The sequence below is a fragment of the Pleurodeles waltl genome, chromosome 1_2 (assembly GCF_031143425.1).
Source record: "Pleurodeles waltl isolate 20211129_DDA chromosome 1_2, aPleWal1.hap1.20221129, whole genome shotgun sequence".
In the NCBI taxonomy this organism is placed as follows: Eukaryota; Metazoa; Chordata; class Amphibia; order Caudata; family Salamandridae; genus Pleurodeles; species Pleurodeles waltl.
In genome coordinates this window covers 170,964,685-170,983,850 of record NC_090437.1, presented here as the reverse complement: position 1 = coordinate 170,983,850, position 19,166 = coordinate 170,964,685, and the positions used below count along the sequence as shown (strand labels likewise).

Genomic DNA, 19,166 nt, shown 5'->3' with positions numbered 1-19,166 from the left:
AGTGGAGAAAGAACTTCAGGAGCGGAACCGCGCGAGGCACCGGTGCAGCGCAGAGGGCCCCCCCATTGAACCATGGGCAAAGATAAAGCATCAAAACACCCATCACCCTCCCAACCAAAGATTGACCAGTTCACAGCGCCAGCCACCACGCGGAGATGCCCCCGTTGGGGATCCCGCCTCGCCAGACGGGGTAAACCCCATCCTACAAGCGATCCAGACCTCGCAACTCGCCGTCGAGACTAAAATTGGTGAGGTCAGAGAGGACGTCGGCCTTATTAGACAGGACCTCAGGAACGCTGTGGGTCGCATCACCACTGTGGAGGCCCGCGTTTCACAGACTGAAATCGACCTGGCCAACCTCCGGACTAAAGTAACCCAGCTGCTGTCCCGAACTGGAGAACTGCACCGACGTGCAGAAGATGGGGAAAATTACACCCGCCGCAACAACCTCCGATTCATAGGATTTCCAGAAGGCGCTGAAGAAAACAAAACATCCGAGTTCTTGGAACAATGGATCAAAACCTGGATGACGGAGCACGTACTTTCACCATGGTTCGCCATCGAACGGGCCCACAGGGCCCTGGCCCCACGACCTCCTCTCCTGGAGGCCCCAGAAGACCCATTATCGCCTGTTTTTTTAACTTTAAAAACCGAGACAACATCCCGAAAGAGACCAGATGGGTCACCAACCTCTGCTGGAACAATGATAGGATCTTAGTATTTCCCGACTACACCAGAGAGGTCCAGGCCCGTCGCCGGTCCTTTGAGCAAGTCAAACAGAAGCTACGGGCGATGCAACTTTCATACATGCTCCTCTTTCCTGCACACCTAAAGGTCATCATGGCCGGCAAAACATTCTTCTTCGACTCGCCTGAGGAGGCATGGGACTGGTTGACGAAGGAGGGGGTCGGGAGCCGGAGGGGCCCGCCGAGGTCGGGCGCCGCTGCCCGGGAGGACCCTGGTCCCCGACTAGCCCCGTGGAGAGGTCGCAAGCGTACCAGGTCCAGAAAGGGGGAGAAGAGGGAGTCCGGGAGCGGGCCGGACGGGATCCTGGAGTAGAGACGGGCCCCCAGTCAGAGGTGTAGGGGGCGGGAGCTCTGGGCTCTCGTTCCCTGGTGCAGACATCAGCCGGTGACAGCCTGAGCCAATCCCCCATACTTGGATAATAATTAATGTCTCTTCGCGGGAGCCTGCTAGGACAGGGCTTCACATGAGGCCACCAGACATACATTGAAACATATAACAGGGGCCGGCCACCGCCCAGCTCTCTGGCCACTGGGCCACAACTAACATTCGTTGTCTAACGGTCAAATAATCCGTCTGCATGGAGGGGTCCATCACTTCTATAGTAACAATCTAACTGGCTGCGTTACTCAGGTTGGGTAGTTGGGTGACAGATGCTTCCAGGGTTGAAGTATGGGGTGGGGGGGAGTTGGGGAGTGTGAAGTTAACAAAGAGACTTAGAGAGATTACTTTATTAAGTTTCCTTTTGCATGTTGTTGCTATTGTTTTTGCTTTTTCTATTATTTTTTGCCTGGGACAACCGAACTCGGTCCCCTTACCGGGTTCCCAATCTCCTGATGCGTTGACAGAATGGAGAATTGGCCTACACTAACTCAAGTACTGTTGTGGAACGTTAATGGTCTGCTGGACAAAATTAAGAGGTCCGCAGTGTTTAACACTCTCTGTAGATATGCCCAGTCAGTGGTCCTGCTGCAGGAGACGCACCTCCTTGGCACTCACTGCCCCATGCTAGCGAGAGGGGGTTATGATAAAGTCTACCATTCAGGCTTTACACGCGGATCAAGGGGGGGTGGCCATTCTTCTCTACCGTTCATTGCCCATAGTTGTCACCTCTACGAAATCCGACCCACAAGTGAGATTCGTGGCGGTGTCTGGACTGCTTCACGGATCTCCCTGCAATTTTGTTTGTGCTTATATGCCCCTGGGCGGTTTCAACAGATTCCTCTGGGAGCTCCGCCCGGTCCTGGCGAACCTCCTCCAGGGTGCCACCCTCGTGGGTGGAGACTTTAACTCCGTCCTGGACCCTTCAATGGATGTCTCAGGGAAGGTCTTGGCCTTTCGAACCGCGAAGCCAACCGCCCTGCGTGGGTGGGCAGAAAGCCTTAGTATGTGTGACGTGTGGAGAACTTGGTACCCAAGCAGTATACGCACACCTCGGCGGCTCACCATTCACAGGCTAGAATAGATATTGTATTTATGCCAGCCCACGATGTGCTTAGCGTCACAGGCACCGAGATTTTGCCACGAGATGTCTCCGACCACTCACCTGTCCGTGTCAGAATGGGAGGGCTGGACCCGACCCGACGCCCAATGTGGCACCTGAATGCCTGGCACCTACAAGAGGACCAATATACCCAAGAAATCAGAGAACACCTCTCCCAATATTATGAACATAACTTGGGTTCTGTGCAATCCCCGGGCACGATATGGACGGCGGGCAAGGCCACCCTTCGGGGATATGCCAAACATCTTGTACGTATCCGGGAACGCGCCCGTGACAAAAAGTTATCAGCCCTGGAAGCCAGGGCATTACGACTCGAACGCCAGGGCTCAGGAGTTTTGCATGCCTCCACACTGAGACGACTCACCAAGATTAGGGAAGAGCTCAAACACCTAGCACTTGAATCTGCAAAACATATCTGGAGAGCAAAGGCTGCCCGTATATATGGCTGAGGAGACAAGAACGGGAAGCTCATACACTGGTTGGCCACAAGACCCCTAGCCAACAGGGTCATCCCGGAAATCCTGGACGAGTCAGGGACATTGGTCAGATCCCCAGAAGACATTGCACATGCATTTGCCGCATACTATGCGCAACTGTACGCGGAACGTCCCAGACCCTTGGCAGAGATGGACTCTCCCCTTCTGATGGATGTTGTGCTTCCTCGGAAGTCTCAGGTAACTAAAGAGGTCTTAGACGCAAACTTAACCCTTGCAGATATAGCAGAGGCAATAACCAAATTATCCTCAGGCAAGACCCCTGGCCCAGGCGGCTTCCTGTCAGAACTTTACCATCGATGTAGCGACATATTATGCCCCCACCTCCTTAACATGTATAAGGAGGCTGAAAGGGTGGGCCACTTCCCATCTGTGATTGACCAAGCCATCATAGTGGTAATTCCAAAAACTCAGCCTCCGTTTCGCAACTGCTCGGCATACCTGCCCATTTCCCTACTCAACACTGAAATCAAAGTGCTGGCAATAGTACTCGCCACTAGACTGAAGCCCGTTCTCTCCTCGTTAATACACTCTGACCAATGTGGGTTCATGCCTTCGTGAGGCATGAGACACTGAATTAGGCGACTGCACTCAGCTCTAGCACACCGCTGGCCCTTCTTCTCTTAAAAAGGCCTTTGATACAGTGGACTGGTCCTACCTGAAACAAGTCCTCTGACGTAACGGGATTAGACCAAAGTTCTGAGGTCTCGTCAAACTACTCTACTCCAACCCGACGGTATCCGGCAGGGCTGCCCCCTGTCCCTGCTGCTCTTTGCTCTTGTGATAGAACCCCTTGCGAAGCTGTTGCACGAAGATCCCCTGATGGGGGGTTGGGCATGGTCAGAGGGCCCTGAAGACAGAGTGGCACTATAAGCAGACGACGTGCTTGTCTATGTCTCAAACCTGGACACAAGCGGTCCCCGGATCCTGGAACTCCTGGGCCTTTTGTCTCAGGCCTCGGGTCTGACACTGAACCCCAGTAAGTCTCTCCTGATTCCCTTACATCCTTCTAGAGAGTGCATCGATTGGCAAAGTGATATCCCGATCCGTAAGAACAACTTCAAATATTTAGGCATACACATAGCCTTGCTGCCCGAACAGACATGGGAACTAAACATCACGGCCGCTCACCAAAAAAGTTAGAGCTGATCTGCAGAGATGGACGAGCCTGCCCCTCAATCTGTTGGGAAGAATAGCTCTCTACAAAATGATGATACTCTGCAGATTCCTATACCTCCTACAGAACTTTCCACACCCAATCCTCCGAAAGTGGTTTGTCGAGGCTGACACAGTGGCTCGTCGGTTTCTGTGGCACGGCTCCCGACCTAGACTGGCCTTAGCCACATGCCAAAGGGACACCTGTGAGGGAGGGCTAAGCATGTCAAATATATACCTCTACTACCTAGCCTCGCACCTCCTAGTGATCAACGTCTGGTTGGGAGGAGGCTGGTCCGACCCTGCCTATAGATGTGAACTCCAGTCACTTGGTCTCTCTGGGGTCTTTGACGCCCTATATGGGGGTTGTGTTCCCCGCGACACTCACAGATGTCACGAAGATAGTACTGTTGGGTTGGCGCGTGGCCCAAAGGGTGACGGGTTGGTGGGGACGCCTTACCCAGCAGACTCCCCTGTGGCGGGGGACCCACCTGAGTGAGGTCTCAAAATTAGAGGGATTCCGAAAGTGGGACATAATAGGGATATCTACCCTTGGGGACTTCTGGGGGGGATTCACACAAGAGATCCTTTCGCAGAACTCCGGGAATCATACTCCCTAAATAACACTCAATTCCACAAATACCTACAGCTAAGACATGCACTCTTGGTACATTCCAAACCAGGGGAAACCATCCCAGAACACAGCCCTATGGAGGCGAGAACCATGATGGGAGACCTAGGTAGGGGAGGGATCTCCCAGCCTTACCGTGCCTTACTCGCTAACACAGCCCCCCCTCTTATGGGTCTTCTGTGGAGATGAGAGGAATGGGTGGGCCCGATTGAGGATTCAGACTGGACAGACGCATTGATGGCCCCTAAGACACTAGCGATATTGTCCTGATTTCGAGTACTCCAGGCACTCTTCCTACACACAGCTTACCTCTCGCCGGTGAGGCTCTTCAGGGCGGGCCTACGACACACCTCCGCCTGCCCCCCGATGCTCCAGCCCGACGCTGACTTCTTCCACATGATTTGGGACTGTCCCGTCATATCGACATACTGGAGGACAATCATGAGACAGATCTCCGGGGTTCTACAGACGGAAGTGGAGGCAGCCCCACTCCCACTCCTTCTGGGGGCTATGGGAGATCTGGACTTAGGGAGAGCGGACCGTAGCGTTGTGGGTGTGGCGTGTCTGGTGGCAAAGAGGGACATCATGACGGACTGGAAGGCGGGAGTAGCTCCCACACTGTCCAAATGGAAGAGAGGGGTTGACTGGTGTGCGATGTGTGAGAAACCCGTATATGAGGCCAGAGGATGCCCAAACAAATATAACAAGATATGGGGGAAGTGGGAGGGCACGTGGGAGGCGGAGACTGCTGCAGAGGAGGGTTCACCTCAGACGAACCCCAGACGGGTCCACGGAGAGGGGGCAACCCCCAGACAGAGGCTCCCTCCGACCCCCTCTATCTCACTTGCGCTAACCCACAGGGCGGGGCAGAGCTTTCCAAACTCAAAACCACACGACACATTGGTCCACGCATACTTTGCATCCACAAAACTTAAACCCGAAAGAATCAGGTCCCTGGTCACACCTCGGTTGTCCCAATCACTATTATATCTTATGCTCCTCACACTTTATAATTCGTACTTGACACTTTTCCATTATATATTGTTTTACGTTAGGTTTATCGTTTAGTGTTAAAGAAGGAGTTCATTTCACAATGCTTTTATCAATTGTAAGTTTCATTGTCTGTTACTTTGGCTTGGTGGTTGTGCATATTTAGGTTTTGTACCTGTTTGAAATCAATAAAAATATCTTTATAAAAAAAAAACTTTTGCCATTACGAATGATGTAAATCGAGGATCAAGAAGAGTTCCATGCCTATCCAAGAAGCACTTAAGCAGAAAAGGTTTATCACAACAGCCGATCAGGTGACTGGAGCAACATTTTTGCTAGCTGGAAAACTGATTAACTTAAGGAAAGAAAATGTTTAATATTAGCTCCATTAAATCAAGTGCTATGGGTGGATACTAATGTTCAGTACTTGGCTCTTGAATCTATGTACTTGTGTGGGGTTTATGATTCTCATTATCTGGCCCACTTGCATATATAGCGCAGGGCTACTGATAATTCCACCTCTTACTGGGCCTTATATAAGGCTACTGATACTCGTAACAAGGCCCCTTTATGCATTTACAGAATTTAACAACAGATACACTTTACTACTCCAATTGATGAATAAACTGTGTGGAGCCACAGGCTTAGGACCTAGTTAAAAAGGTAAAGTATATTATATACTATTTCAATCAGAGTACACCCTATCAAGATAGGGTCAAAGTACATAACTAATTTAAATTTTAATGCAAAAGAACCCAGGTCCCTTCTTCAATCTATTCCTGTAGAATTAGGCTTTGGCAGTGACTATAACAGAGTATAAGCACTTAAAACCTAGAAGACCATTGGCACACACTAAGCATAAAAGGTAAGTAAAAAAGAGAACTGCTTAATCTTCAGATCATCTACAAAGACTCAACTATTCCATGAAGTATTTAAGTCCATTCCTAATGTATTCCCGCAGGGCAAAGCTATGGCACCTAACACAATCACATCTTTCGCTAGATCTGGCTATCTAACCTGGCACACAGACCAATTAATTTAATTAAAAACGTTCTTAAGTTCAGAAACCCTCACCTCCTCGGGAGCTCAATATGGTTATATCAAAATTGATGTAATCCCTTTTGAGCTCACGAATAAAGCTTCCTCTCAGCATCTAGAAATATATTTTAGTAACTTCATCAATTTTAAACCCCTATCCTGGTCACACAGTAGGTATATTAGATCCTATAAAAAACAAACAAGAGTGACAACACATTTTACCAAAATGCAGAACAATAAAAAATGTTGTAACATGGCTGCAGTCATTCAGAATTATTCTACATTACTTTTCCAACCCCTTCTTCATTTAACTAACCTAATCTTCGAACTAGACGGAGTCTATTGAGTTTCTTAGATGGTACACCTTGTGCTAGCATACCATTGAAACACCAGAAGCAGTGATTCCAATATCGATACAGCAGTCTTAAAACTGGTTCTACTGTCCCCGACAGGCTGATAAGCTTGCCAGGAGACAGAATGTGCATTCTGTCACAGCCTTTGACGCAAAAAGATGTTTATCGCTAAGGTCTCGACTGCGTGACCCTCGTTGTTTGGTCTGGTCTGAAGTCTCTAGAACAAAATAACTCTCTAGATAACAATGCATTCCCAAAAATGATATACTTTTGATTGAGCATTGTTCAATTTTGTAAAAAAAATGTTTTAAACAAATCACCGTATGAGCTCCTCTAGGCTTTTACTTACTTATTATCCATGAAACATTATTTCTACGTCAGGGCCAGAGGCGAGGATTATACTTTTCTCTCTTCACTTTTATTAACCAGCAGCCAAGCAGAGAAACAAACTACATTTCTCATAGGCATTTGGGAAAGGAAGAATAACAGTCAACATTCTAAACTTTCCAGCCAATGAGCAATCCGACAGCTCCACAAAGTCCACCCTCGCTGTCAGCGTCCCCTCGTTCTTCCTGAGATGTGACTCCGCTGAATTCCTCTTCATTCTTGTTTAGAGTCCTCAGATCCACACCAATGCAGGCACTACATTTTCAATCTCTGGGAAAGCTGCCCTCACCTTCCATCTTGTGCAATTTTAAACTAGAGACATTTAAAATGCAGACCACTTTGCTTTGTAATTGATGAGGGGAGCCAGACACAAGGATGAACGTCAGAAGATAGCCTCTACAACATTTGAAAAATTTCCTTTTCAATGTTTGTGTCATTAACGCATACACTTTCTCACATTGCTTTGATATTCAGGTTACTGTTTCCTTCGAGTGCAGCCTAATGCTCTTGATATTTTTCTATATATGCATTTAGCCATTATTTTACACTTCAAACCCCTGAACTGATCAGCTGTCTTTGCTGAAGAGGTGGTATAGTGGTAACCTAGCCTAGCAGTGTACAGAGTATTCACCTGATTCTAGTGCCTTTGACTGCACTATCTTCACATGCACGTAATGTTTCTTTCTACAGTGCAGCACCATCACAAATGCATAGAATCTCAAAAAACATCCTCTATATTATTAAAATCCAACATGATGAGTGACCTTTACTTAAGATTTGATTATCATTACTTCTTTTTTCTCTCAAATGGTCATCCCTCCCATCTTTTGCATGTTTCCTCTGACCATAACCTTCTCCAAGTCACATGAATGTTTGCTTTAATCTCTATTTATATATTTCTGCAAACTGCCCACAACTTGTTTCAACCCCCTGCAACCTAACAACACCTACTCTCCTCTCGCTCAGCTATTACGCCCACCAATCATATGCATAAACTGACATACCGACCACTAATGATCACACCAAACTTCTATTCTATGAATTTAATCTACCACAAAGGAACTGGAGTTAATACATGGAATGTTGTTGCTTCAGCATACAAGACTCATCTTAATAACCAGCAATACTGATCACCAATGGACTAACCGCTGACTAAACACTAACCTTGGGTTCCCGAGCAGTGTGCTGCCCAGCATAAAGCACTTCAACACCTCAGAAGGGGTTGTAAGGACTATACAAGTGTAATCGCCACTTTGGTGCATAAGATTAGGGAGATGCAAGCCATTCCTGCCCAAGAATCTCATATGGTTTTCATCCTGCAAGAGTAACCATAACAACTCGTCCTTCTTTTCATCCAAAAGTGGTTCCAGATTTCCTGTTAAATCAGTCTATCACGCTACTGGTAGTTTAAACAAAATTCATTTTCACAGCAAAAAGGACTTTTCTTTTTTTTTTTTTTTTAGATATAAGAGTCCTAAAATGTTTATGTAGACAAGACTAACAACATTAGGAAGACTTCTCAGTTATTCATCAACTGGGGTCATATATGCCTGGCTGTGGCAGTTTCCAAGCAATCTATATCCCCATAGATTGTCTATTTGCATAGTTTTATAGTTTTAGGTTATAAGTTAGCTAACCAGTTATTGCTAGCTAAAACCAGAGCTCATTCAACAAGGCTTAAAGAACCTAAAACTGCGGAGTTATGTAATGTTCTCATATCAGAAACTTGCAAGACTGCAATACAGAAGTGTGTTCATACTTTCACAAGACCTAACTCAGTAGGCTCAGATTCCAGAAAGGCTTCAACTATGGGGCAGTCTACCATGAAAAAGCTATTCGTGTATGGTAGCAATTGACTTTCCACTACATTATCAATATTTGCTGATCTTATCTCAGTTGTTCTGTTACCTTCTAGTCGCAGAGATCTGGCATGAGCTTGATATTCCAATTATATGGTTAGAACTATCAATGAAGATATTAGGGTGCAGAAGGAAATGCTACTAGAAATCCTCCTTTCTTCCTGGCTTTAAGCTACCAGAAGGGGCACTATGGGAAAACTGTCACTAAGCCACGAGGAAACTGGGATGCTGCTGGCACCTTCAAGGAACAGTTAACTAATTTTCAGTATATCAAGGGTCAGCTTATATGGCTGTTTTCCCATTAAAAAAAATTCAGGATGCCTTGGGCAGTATGATGCTCATAATGCGGCAAGGCTGATTTATTTACTCATTTTTTCCATTTGATTACATTTTAAAGAAAGAAAGACACCGGAAATTCGGTAAACACAGCCTTACATAGGTTGCAGTACATGGGTATGCTTGTAAAGTTGTGAGAATTTTACCGTTTATTGTAACTGTTATATATGTGTGATATAAACGTGGTCCGAAATCCCACAAGTGGTTGCTATAATTCTAATGTTAATGACTATCGACAAAGATCCTGCGATGCAAAAGAGGGCGTACCCTGAACTCGAATTCTTTGAATGACAGGGGAATTGATCATGTCACCATTAGAGCACTAAGCCCTTCTGAGGCTCAGTTTATAAAGCACCTACGATACCAAAAGGAACAAATTTGTAGATAGAGAATCTTTTTGGTAAAAGCTAAATGTGGAATAATATTTCCACTATGCTGAGAACCATAGAAGGTCATCTACCCTTTTGGGAGGCTCAGAAAATATTTCCAAATTTACTTACATGCAATCCAGGTGGGTGAAGAACTTAGGCTTTCATTAGTGCTATGGCTGTTTCTAGGGTGATTAGGCAACAGAATGGTTCATGTAGTCTAGGACTATACCACATAATAACAAAACAACTCATTGAAAATTTAAAGTTAAGGTGTTTAGTAATGCCAAAACGTATATAAAAGGCACAAAGCAATTTGTGTAAATTTTATTTCTCGTTTAGATCCTGGGAAGGTTGATGAGAAACAAATTAACCTTGAATTTAATCTGCAGTTCAATAAGTAACCAATTGAATTCACTTTAACATGAGGTGGATGAATTCACAAGGTATTCATTAGGTATTATTTTATTTATACAGTTTTATAAAACTGCATTAGCAACCTGCATGGTTGTACAGCGCTGTGCAATGCAACAAATGTAACAGATAAACACTGGGAACAAAACTAGTATAGACTGTCCAAACAAATGCAGGATACAAACAGAATTAGATTGTAAAGGCAGGAAAAATATCATTGTATTCAAACCTGATAGGAAGGAGTGCTCAAATAGTAAAGTAACGATCGGAGACTTTCAAACTGGAGTAACTAGGGCTCTACGGCATTTTGTGAGTGTTTTACCTTGTTTCAGAGCTAGTGTCTTATCGGAGAAAAAAACTAAATTCCAGTAAATCTCTGAAATAGGCTACAAAAATCAAGAGACCTATAACTAAAAATGCAGTCTTCCATCTAACAGATACCAAGGAAGGCCATAGAGAGTAGTGGTGGTGCGGTGATGCCTTCTAATTCCACATACAGTCTGAGTTGTAGGAAATATTCATGTCTCAAGTGGAAGAAATGAGAGCAGAAGACAGCGTTTTGTAAGCTCAGGACAGACTACAAGAAGGGTTAAGTCACTGAGAGATTGTGTAATGCTGTCATCAAATATTTCATCAATCTATTTTCTTTTCAATAGCCTCACATAGTATGTGTGTATCGGCCAGGCATCTACCATTGAAGGTGAAACATAGACACCTCGTCTTGCCAGCCAAGACTGGGCACTCAATGCGCCATCATCCTGTACACATTTGCTAAGCCAAGATTAAGTAGGCAAGTGAGCAGGAGTGCAGTCTTGCTTGGACTGAGCATCAACGCTGGTCGAGTCAGTCCTCCATAGCCCCTAGATAACATGCATAAATGTAGAGGTGCATGATCCAATTACACTGTAGCATGGAGATGACTACTAACTAATCAGTTCCATACAGGCTCCATTTGAATGCTACACTGCAAACTTGAAAGAATAAATTACTGAAGGACATGTGCAAAAAGAAACACAGACAGGGCTACACTCCACCTAATTCGTTTTCAACAACTGATGTAAACAGATAATCAGGTCACAGCCCTACTCCTGAAATCCATCTAGGCTCCCATTAGTTTAACAAATGACTCACCATAAACTTTATCAAATACCAATACCGTAGAGTATTATTATAACCTGAAACTGCACCTCCTTTATCAAACTGCGGCCTCCTTCTCTGTGAAAACGGCAAATATCACCTGCCATACAGGAATAAAAGGGAATCCTGAAAGTATGAGGTACCATGCACCAAGTAATGCCCACACTTTTGCTCCAACGTCCCTTCTGCATCTCTTTTCTGCAGTGGCGGGAACTGGAAGCGCCATTCAGACTCTTATTAAGGTACCGAAACAGTGCAAGTGTAACAAAGGTTGCTCACTTTGCTTTCACCTTGAATTAGAACGCTAACAATAATTATTATTACAGTGTTTAAAGTCTTGGGCACAGATACTCCATAAATTCACACACATGCTTGTAAGTTGTATGCTCATCTTGCAAGTAACATCTACTACAACAAACAACAAAGTGATGAAAGGAATACTTGAAGTAGCCTTAGCCACTGGTGATCACTCTGGGCAACATTCCAGTCCATGTTTTTTTTTTTACCCACTGTACCATTCTAGACAGAGACTACCCTTATGCAAATCAGTCTTCTTTCTGCTCCACTCGGAACCGTCCAGCAGGAACTGCCAGGTGCCATCCATATGAGAAAACAAGCACCTCACGACGGTTTTAGGCTTACTTAGGCCTGGTGAGCGAAGTATCTTGAGTGCTATGGCACAGTACGGATGGGACCCATGTCTAGGCATACCTGTCACACCCAGGGCATCTACTGCAACAAACAAGAAAGGGATGGAAGGAATACTTAATCTTAGCCACTGGTGATCGCTCAGAGCAGCATTCCGCTGCTTGTGGGAAAGGCACTTAAGAACTGTCTGCTCTGGTGGCAAGATGGACTGGGATTTTACGCTACCAGGATTTTATCAACAGGAAGGAAATGGCTGAGTTATTCTTTTTTGTAATCTCCTGTTGTTGGTGATCTGTTTTCAATAGCCACTGTTGCAGTAGGGGATTTCAAATAAGAGGGCTTGCAGTGTCATGTTTGCTTCACCAAAGACAACCCTGGGGTACCAGAATAGTTAGGTCACGAACAATAAGTAGCCATCTTTGGGTTTTACACTGGTCTCAGAGACATCACTGTGACCTACACTGTCACAATGTCATGTTCAATGGAACGCAGTAGCGAGTATACTGGTGCTGCTGTAGCACATATATTTATATGGGCAACATACACAGAGCACGACATAGCAGTGAAAGGAACTGGGTTATTGTTATGTAACCCATTCTGAAATAATTAATTCAAATCAGATGTTTTTCAGATGTTTTGGTACTGTTACCTTAATCTTTGTAAAATACATAGATTCTAGATTTGACTCCTCCTTAACCACAATCCTGCAACAATCAGTTAATCTCTAAATATAATCCCAGGACTTTGATGGGATGGTCTCCATATTCATGACTTAAACCTTAGATGAGGACCCTCCAAATATGTCACCTTGGGGACATGGACACTGGGCTATTTAGACTTTTGAGAGCAGGATACAGGTCCCTGCACTGAGAATGGAAGGGATGAAGATCCCTTAAGAACATGCAAGCGCTTTTTATCTCAGTATAAGATCACGTATTGGTAACAGCTCGTCCAATTTGGGAAAAGTACAGCCCTTCTTTGGTGGTGCTTTATAGGTCCTCTTGGGACAAAAGCTTGCATGAAAACCTGTTCCCTAGCCCAATCATACATGGTGACACTGAACTAATATAGGAGAAAATATTAGTCTGCTTTCTACTCTCTTCCTTGTACAAGGAGGCTAAATTCAAGGAGTCAGCCAGTGACAGTCTACCAATATGTTTTCCTCCTTCATCCACACTAACGCAAACTCCCAGGGTGTGGGGGTAATTTGTGTTTTTATTTTTCTGAAACAAACTCCTGCTTTAACAGTTTGTTTGTAAAAAAAAAAAAAAAAAAAAAAGTGAAAGTTTAGTGGATGCCCTCAAAACTGACAGCGGGCACCCAGAAAATGTTTTGTAGACTGAAAGGCACTGCCAGGACTGTGGTTCCTTTCACTATACAGAGATGACAGCTGGGCAGGCTTTCATTTTCAAATCTGATGAACGGTAGTCTGTGAAGATGGCAGAAGTACTGTCCTCTGCTACCCTGACAAGAAAGGAGTACTCTGTTAAATTTGAAATCAGGCTCTAAGTTTCTTTTTCTTTTGAGTTTCTGCAATTGAACCGTAAGTTTGAAAAAAGGAGGGGAAAAATCTGGAAACTGTGGCAAGTATCAGAAACAATTGTGTATATGACTTTATATGGCATTCTGGATGTCAGGTTTGTTTAGATTTTAAAAGACATCTTTTGTTAACTTAGCAGCAACTGTAAAAAAAGCGGAAAAATAAATCTTTAATGAGTAGAAAAGATTTGGAGAGGACATAAAATGATAGGACTCCTGAGATGGGAGATCAGACGGAGGTAAAGCACAGGACATCAGGTGGTAACAGAAATGTGAAAAGTAAGGTTGAACTCAGCCACCAGTACAATCCTGCAAGAATGCGCCCCGTTGGTCTGTTCATATATTCAAACTGTTAGGCAGGCAGCCAACGTCCTGTGATTGTATGAAATTGGTATAATACTAGAATGAGATCATGAAAGACAATTCAATGTTGGGTTTCTGTCTAAAAAAAGTGATGCATATAATTTAATTAATAACTTCCCAATAACACTTTTACACAGCTGTCAAACAAACAAAAGCTGCAACACTGAGATTTAACAGAGGCTAAGAAGCAGAAGCCACATGTTTAGAAAACCAAAAGGTTCTGGTTGTTCAATCTAAGTAGGAGGGTTGTATGTGTAAAAGGAAAGATGGCTAAAATGGCTATGGGACTGTCTGATGTGAGCTCAATCACCTGTGTGGTTAGTCATGTATCAGGAAGCTGTATCATGTCCCATTTGAGATGTGGACAGTTTTTGTTGCTGTTTATTATGACTATTTTATTCTCTCATCTTTTTCTATTTAGAGAATACCAGTAACGTCTCTTGAGGGCGTCTGTAGTACCTTAAGTACAAGGACTGTCTCATGGTTCTCTACAAACAAGCTATGTATGCAACAATATATACTACTCCGTTGTTCTACCTGAAAGCTGTACCTCAGTAGAACTACTTTACAAAAGATATGGACAAACCTGAAATATATTCTAGGGTACCAGCATTTATATATTACATTTAAAAAAGAAAACTCTATGGAAACACTATAGGTCTTCGACTTAGTGAGTAGGTCAAAGGTACAATACTTATTTTTGCTTGGTTCCTGAGGTGATGGGCTTGCAGCACATTACATTTTCCGATCCTGCTTTTTGTTCTTACCACACCATCCAAGGGTAAGAGCAAATATGTTTCATTTAGGTACATTTTCACTTCTGTTTTTTCTTATGTTGCTCACAGGCATTTTATGGAACTATTTAGAAAGTACTATATATAGTTTTTCCTATCCAATGTTTACGATCTTTTATTTTTCATAAGAGTCTGTGTATTTTTCATATACATTGAAAATAAATATATTTTAAAACTTTATTTTATGTTCTGCACTGCTCATAGCAGAGCATCCATTCCTATTAACCTTCTGTTGCCCAGGTTACACTTTCAAGCTCTCTGATATGTATCTGTTCATGTCTCTTTAGGTTTGAGGAATCAATGAATCGTCTCTCACATACATTACATACATAAGGTTTCTCTCCTGTGTGCAGTCGTTGATGCTTAACAAGGTGTGGCAACTGTCTGAAATCCTTCCCACACTGACTACATGTATACGGCTTTTCTCCTGTATGTACTCGCTGATGAATGATCAGCGACTGTGACTTTCTAAAATTCTTCCCACATTCTCTACATATGTATGGTCTCCCTGCAACATATTTTTCCTGTTCTTTGTGCAAGTTTGTTGATTCAAGGAACTTCTTTTGGCATTCACTGCATATAGTTTGTCGCTCTCCCTTGCTAGTTCGAAGATGTTCGCTGTTACTTAGTGACCGGCTAAAACAATTTCCACACTGACTACAAATATACATTTCCAATTCAGTGTCCATTTCCTTATGTGCTAAATCTTTAGAACTCTTGCCATATTCCGTCTTAGTATCTGGTCTATGTTCTTGTTTGGCAGCCACAGAGCTTGACCCTTGAGTCATGCCGCTGCGGTATCCAACACATGCATTTAAGGCCTCTTCTTCTTTGATTCTGGGATGGCTGTTGACATCGGCTTTATAACTGCATCTTCTTCCGTGTTCACTGCTCATGGATGTGGCATTGTTCACCCTGCTGCCTTTTCGCTGCTGATCAATGGAGGGTAACGTCTGGGCAACAGCTAAAGAAGGGACAATAAAAACATTCCAACTCACCACAAAATATTCTGATGTAAATAAATCACATAGATGTATTAACTACAGGGCAAGTCAACAATAGCTTTATTCGATTAACGCCAATAAACCATAAAAGCATCACATCATTACATAATAAAAATTGCATAAAAAGTTAAACATCCATATTCAGGTTGTTCAATAATTTAGTTAAAAAAACCGGAATCTGTATGTTAAAATACCATTGCTAAAAAAAACCTGTTAAGGCTCCTTTTTCCTTCAATACATTGTCAAAACCTTATTTCAGCAAAAAAACAAATAGTATACATAGTGAGTGCTTATCACACAGTGCTCAAGGGTTGAGTGAATTCACTTTCCATCACATTCAAATGGTCCCTGGTGCGAAGTACCTTAGGTAAAAACACAGCACCCCAATGGCATCCTGTTAGATCTTTCAAATCATACAAATACTGGAAGGTCTCCTGATGATAAAAAATGCTTTGTTTTAAAAAGAGTTATTTAAGATAGAATTCTCGATGTGCCAAGTAGAAACCACAAAAAAGTGTGTTGTGCTTAGTTGACTGCTCCCACTTCCTATCACAAGAGCATTTCTGATTGAGCGCAACCCACCCTTCCTTCCTAGGAAGTGAATCCATATTATGGAGGATGAGGAGGAGACAAAAACGTGTCAGGAGATACCTGTGATAGGTATTGTTTGTTAACTTGAGATGTAGTTTACATCCGGGCTTCTCATCAAGTGAAATATATCTTCTCACTGACCTCTTATAAGTATCTGGCTGGGCCCTAATCTCATGACGGGCTTTGAATTTATATATTCCCTTAGATCTTTTTTGGAGTACCCAGTGATGATCTCCAGGTGCACCCAAGGGTCCCTTCTATGTGTGTCCTAGACCCCTCAGCTTATACTTGGCGTGTCTAAACCAAGGAAGTTTGGTGGTGTGATCAAGACCCATACAGTCCATGATGATTGATCTAGTGAAGTGTCTCTCTTCCTTGGACCATAGCGAATGGCGTAATAAAAAGGGGTCACATTCCAGAATATCCGTTCGAAAATCAACTCCCAGTGAATAATGGAGTCTAGCATTGACTGAGAAACAGCTAAGAGCCTTCTAAGGAACTTGTTCTCTTGCTTCTGAATAGTTACATTATCACCCACCCCTCAAATGCTTGCTCCATATGTAGCTGGTGAGATGGATTTAGCACTATATAAAGTTAACATTTCTTTAACTGGTTTGGAGTCTAACTTGGTAGCAAATCTAAATATACCTTCGTTATTTCTAATCATGTTAGATATGCAAACCTCCGTATGTTGTTTTCAGTCTGAGCTTGAGCAAAACTGTATTCCTAAACAACAGTTTTAGTGCTTTGCACCTTACTCCCCTCAATATTAAAATATCGGTCTTGCCCCTTATTTGACCACAACTCATAGTAAAGTTTTTTGCTATGTTGATTTTCAAATCGCTCTCTTCCATAAAGTCAGTAAAGTAATTTATCAAGTTCTGCAGAGGAGAATGGGGTCATAACAATAAAGTACAGCACCAGGTTGTGAGACACAGAAAGTGTGGCTACAGTTGATAATGTTGCATTCAGTTATAAACATGGCTTGGAGCTTCTACTCGCAAAGCACTTATAACAAGTCTACTAAATTCTTCCTCACTTATCTCACCTTTGACTCATCCAAAACCCCTTCTACTACTACCATGATCTCCCTAACCTCTTTGTACAGATTCTTTCCTCGTCCATCTCGCCTTTACTTATCCCAAGCTTCATCCAATTACTATAAACTCCCAATTAACACTTCTGGATTCTTCCCTCCTCTATCCCTCCATTAATCTATTCAAACCTACTAACAAACTCACATTTCCGCTCAAATTAACTCATACTAATACTGTACTCATATTTCCCTATACTAATCCACCACTAATTCTTTTGGGTTCCGGAGTAGCGTGCTACTCGCAGAAAAGTGCTTCGACGCCTCATCAGGGGTAGTAAGCGATGTATAAATACACTTACAAATAACCTACAAACCACTCACCAAGTAGTCTTGAAACTCCACACCCCTAACCATGTTCACTTACATCAATATCTATACTTAATGCATCCACGAAACGAGCAAACCAGTGAATCCCAGCATCTAAGGAAGTAGCTGCATACATACGGACATTGGTGCTGTAGCGTGGTTATATGAGAGGGATTCACTTTCCAAAAGAGCTTGCCTAGTAGTTTCACTTTTCGATGCCTAGCCCCAGTATGCACAGAACATGCAACCGGGCAACCATGACAGTGCTGGTACTCAGCTTCACTGAAGTATCTGAAGTCTGTACAAAGTACTGGCAATTGCCTTTTAATTAGTGTTCCAATTCAGGCCCGTGACCGCATAGCCAACTTCTTCTGACCAGCTCGTTTGCCCCCTGGCCAATCAGCCTCTATTTTAGCTTTAGAGCATAGTACAAGGGCCCAATATAATTGATGACACAATGCTGGTTCTTTTGCTTCAGCCCTGGAAGAAGTAGCTATTCCTTCAGTGAGAGTCCATGAATGGAGCCACTACCCGTCACACTGCCGGCACAAGACCTACCACTTCTGTGGCTGGCACTTTTACTGCAGAAACCAATAAAACATCTTTGCCACACTGCCAATGATTTAATCACTCCTTTTCTCTCTGTTTGTTATACCCTCCCCTTGTGCCTCACTTCGTCACCTGAATCCTCCAAGACTCTAGAAGATGATGAACCTTCAGTTTATTACCGGTGTTGGGACAGAAAAGTTCTCTGCATGGTAAAAGACGTGTATTTCTGCCCTGAGTGCCCCACTGTACTGTTGTCTGGATCTCTAATGCTGATTTGTGTTGTCATGGGCAAAAACGGATTGTGTGTGTGTGCCATGACACAGGCATGTCTTACGGCCAGGGTATTGTTGGACCAGGAGGGGTGCCCAAAGCGCTACTCTCATAGTGGTGGAAGGTTACTGCCTTTCCCAACAAGAGTTAAGCAGCAGAAGATCCTTGGAAGCACACTATATAGTGATGAGTAGGAGTGAACTGGTCTCCTGTTTAACCTATGTCTTTAGAAGCCCACAGGCTCTCTCACCTTTTTTAAGTTCAGCTGCTTCGTGCTTAACTCACCCTTGGCACACATCAGTCAGATGCAGAGTGTTGCACAGGAGTTTCTACGCTGGATGTATGAGTGCCTGGTAGATGTACCGAAGATGGATAGAGCAGCGCATGTACTGAGTGTATATTAACCAGGGATTAATATATCACATGACAGATGTAGTGCTGTGTAGTGCGTGCGCAATGAAAGCATGTGCTGGGTGTATGTGTGCTTGCAAAAAATACAATACATGAAGGGTGAAGAATTGTGCAGCCCACATGGTGAGGGTGTGGGTGTGTGCTAGCAGTGTGTGTTTGTAAGTAGAACGCAATGGCACAATATA

General features: G+C 43.7%; 1 protein-coding gene across 5 annotated transcripts in view; it reads right to left on the bottom strand.

Moving 5' to 3' along the window:
* Positions 1 to 10,157: 10,157 nt before the first annotated feature.
* Positions 10,158 to 19,166, bottom strand: part of LOC138299052 (zinc finger protein 419-like) — a 233,787-nt gene continuing 224,778 nt past the window's right edge. For all 5 annotated transcript variants that reach the window (XM_069237005.1, XM_069237014.1, XM_069237032.1 and 2 more), the window contains one exon: positions 10,158 to 15,718. In XM_069237005.1, coding sequence (XP_069093106.1) covers positions 14,976 to 15,718 — 743 coding nt within the window. In that variant the 3' untranslated portion in view covers positions 10,158 to 14,975. The remainder of the gene's footprint in view (positions 15,719 to 19,166) is intronic.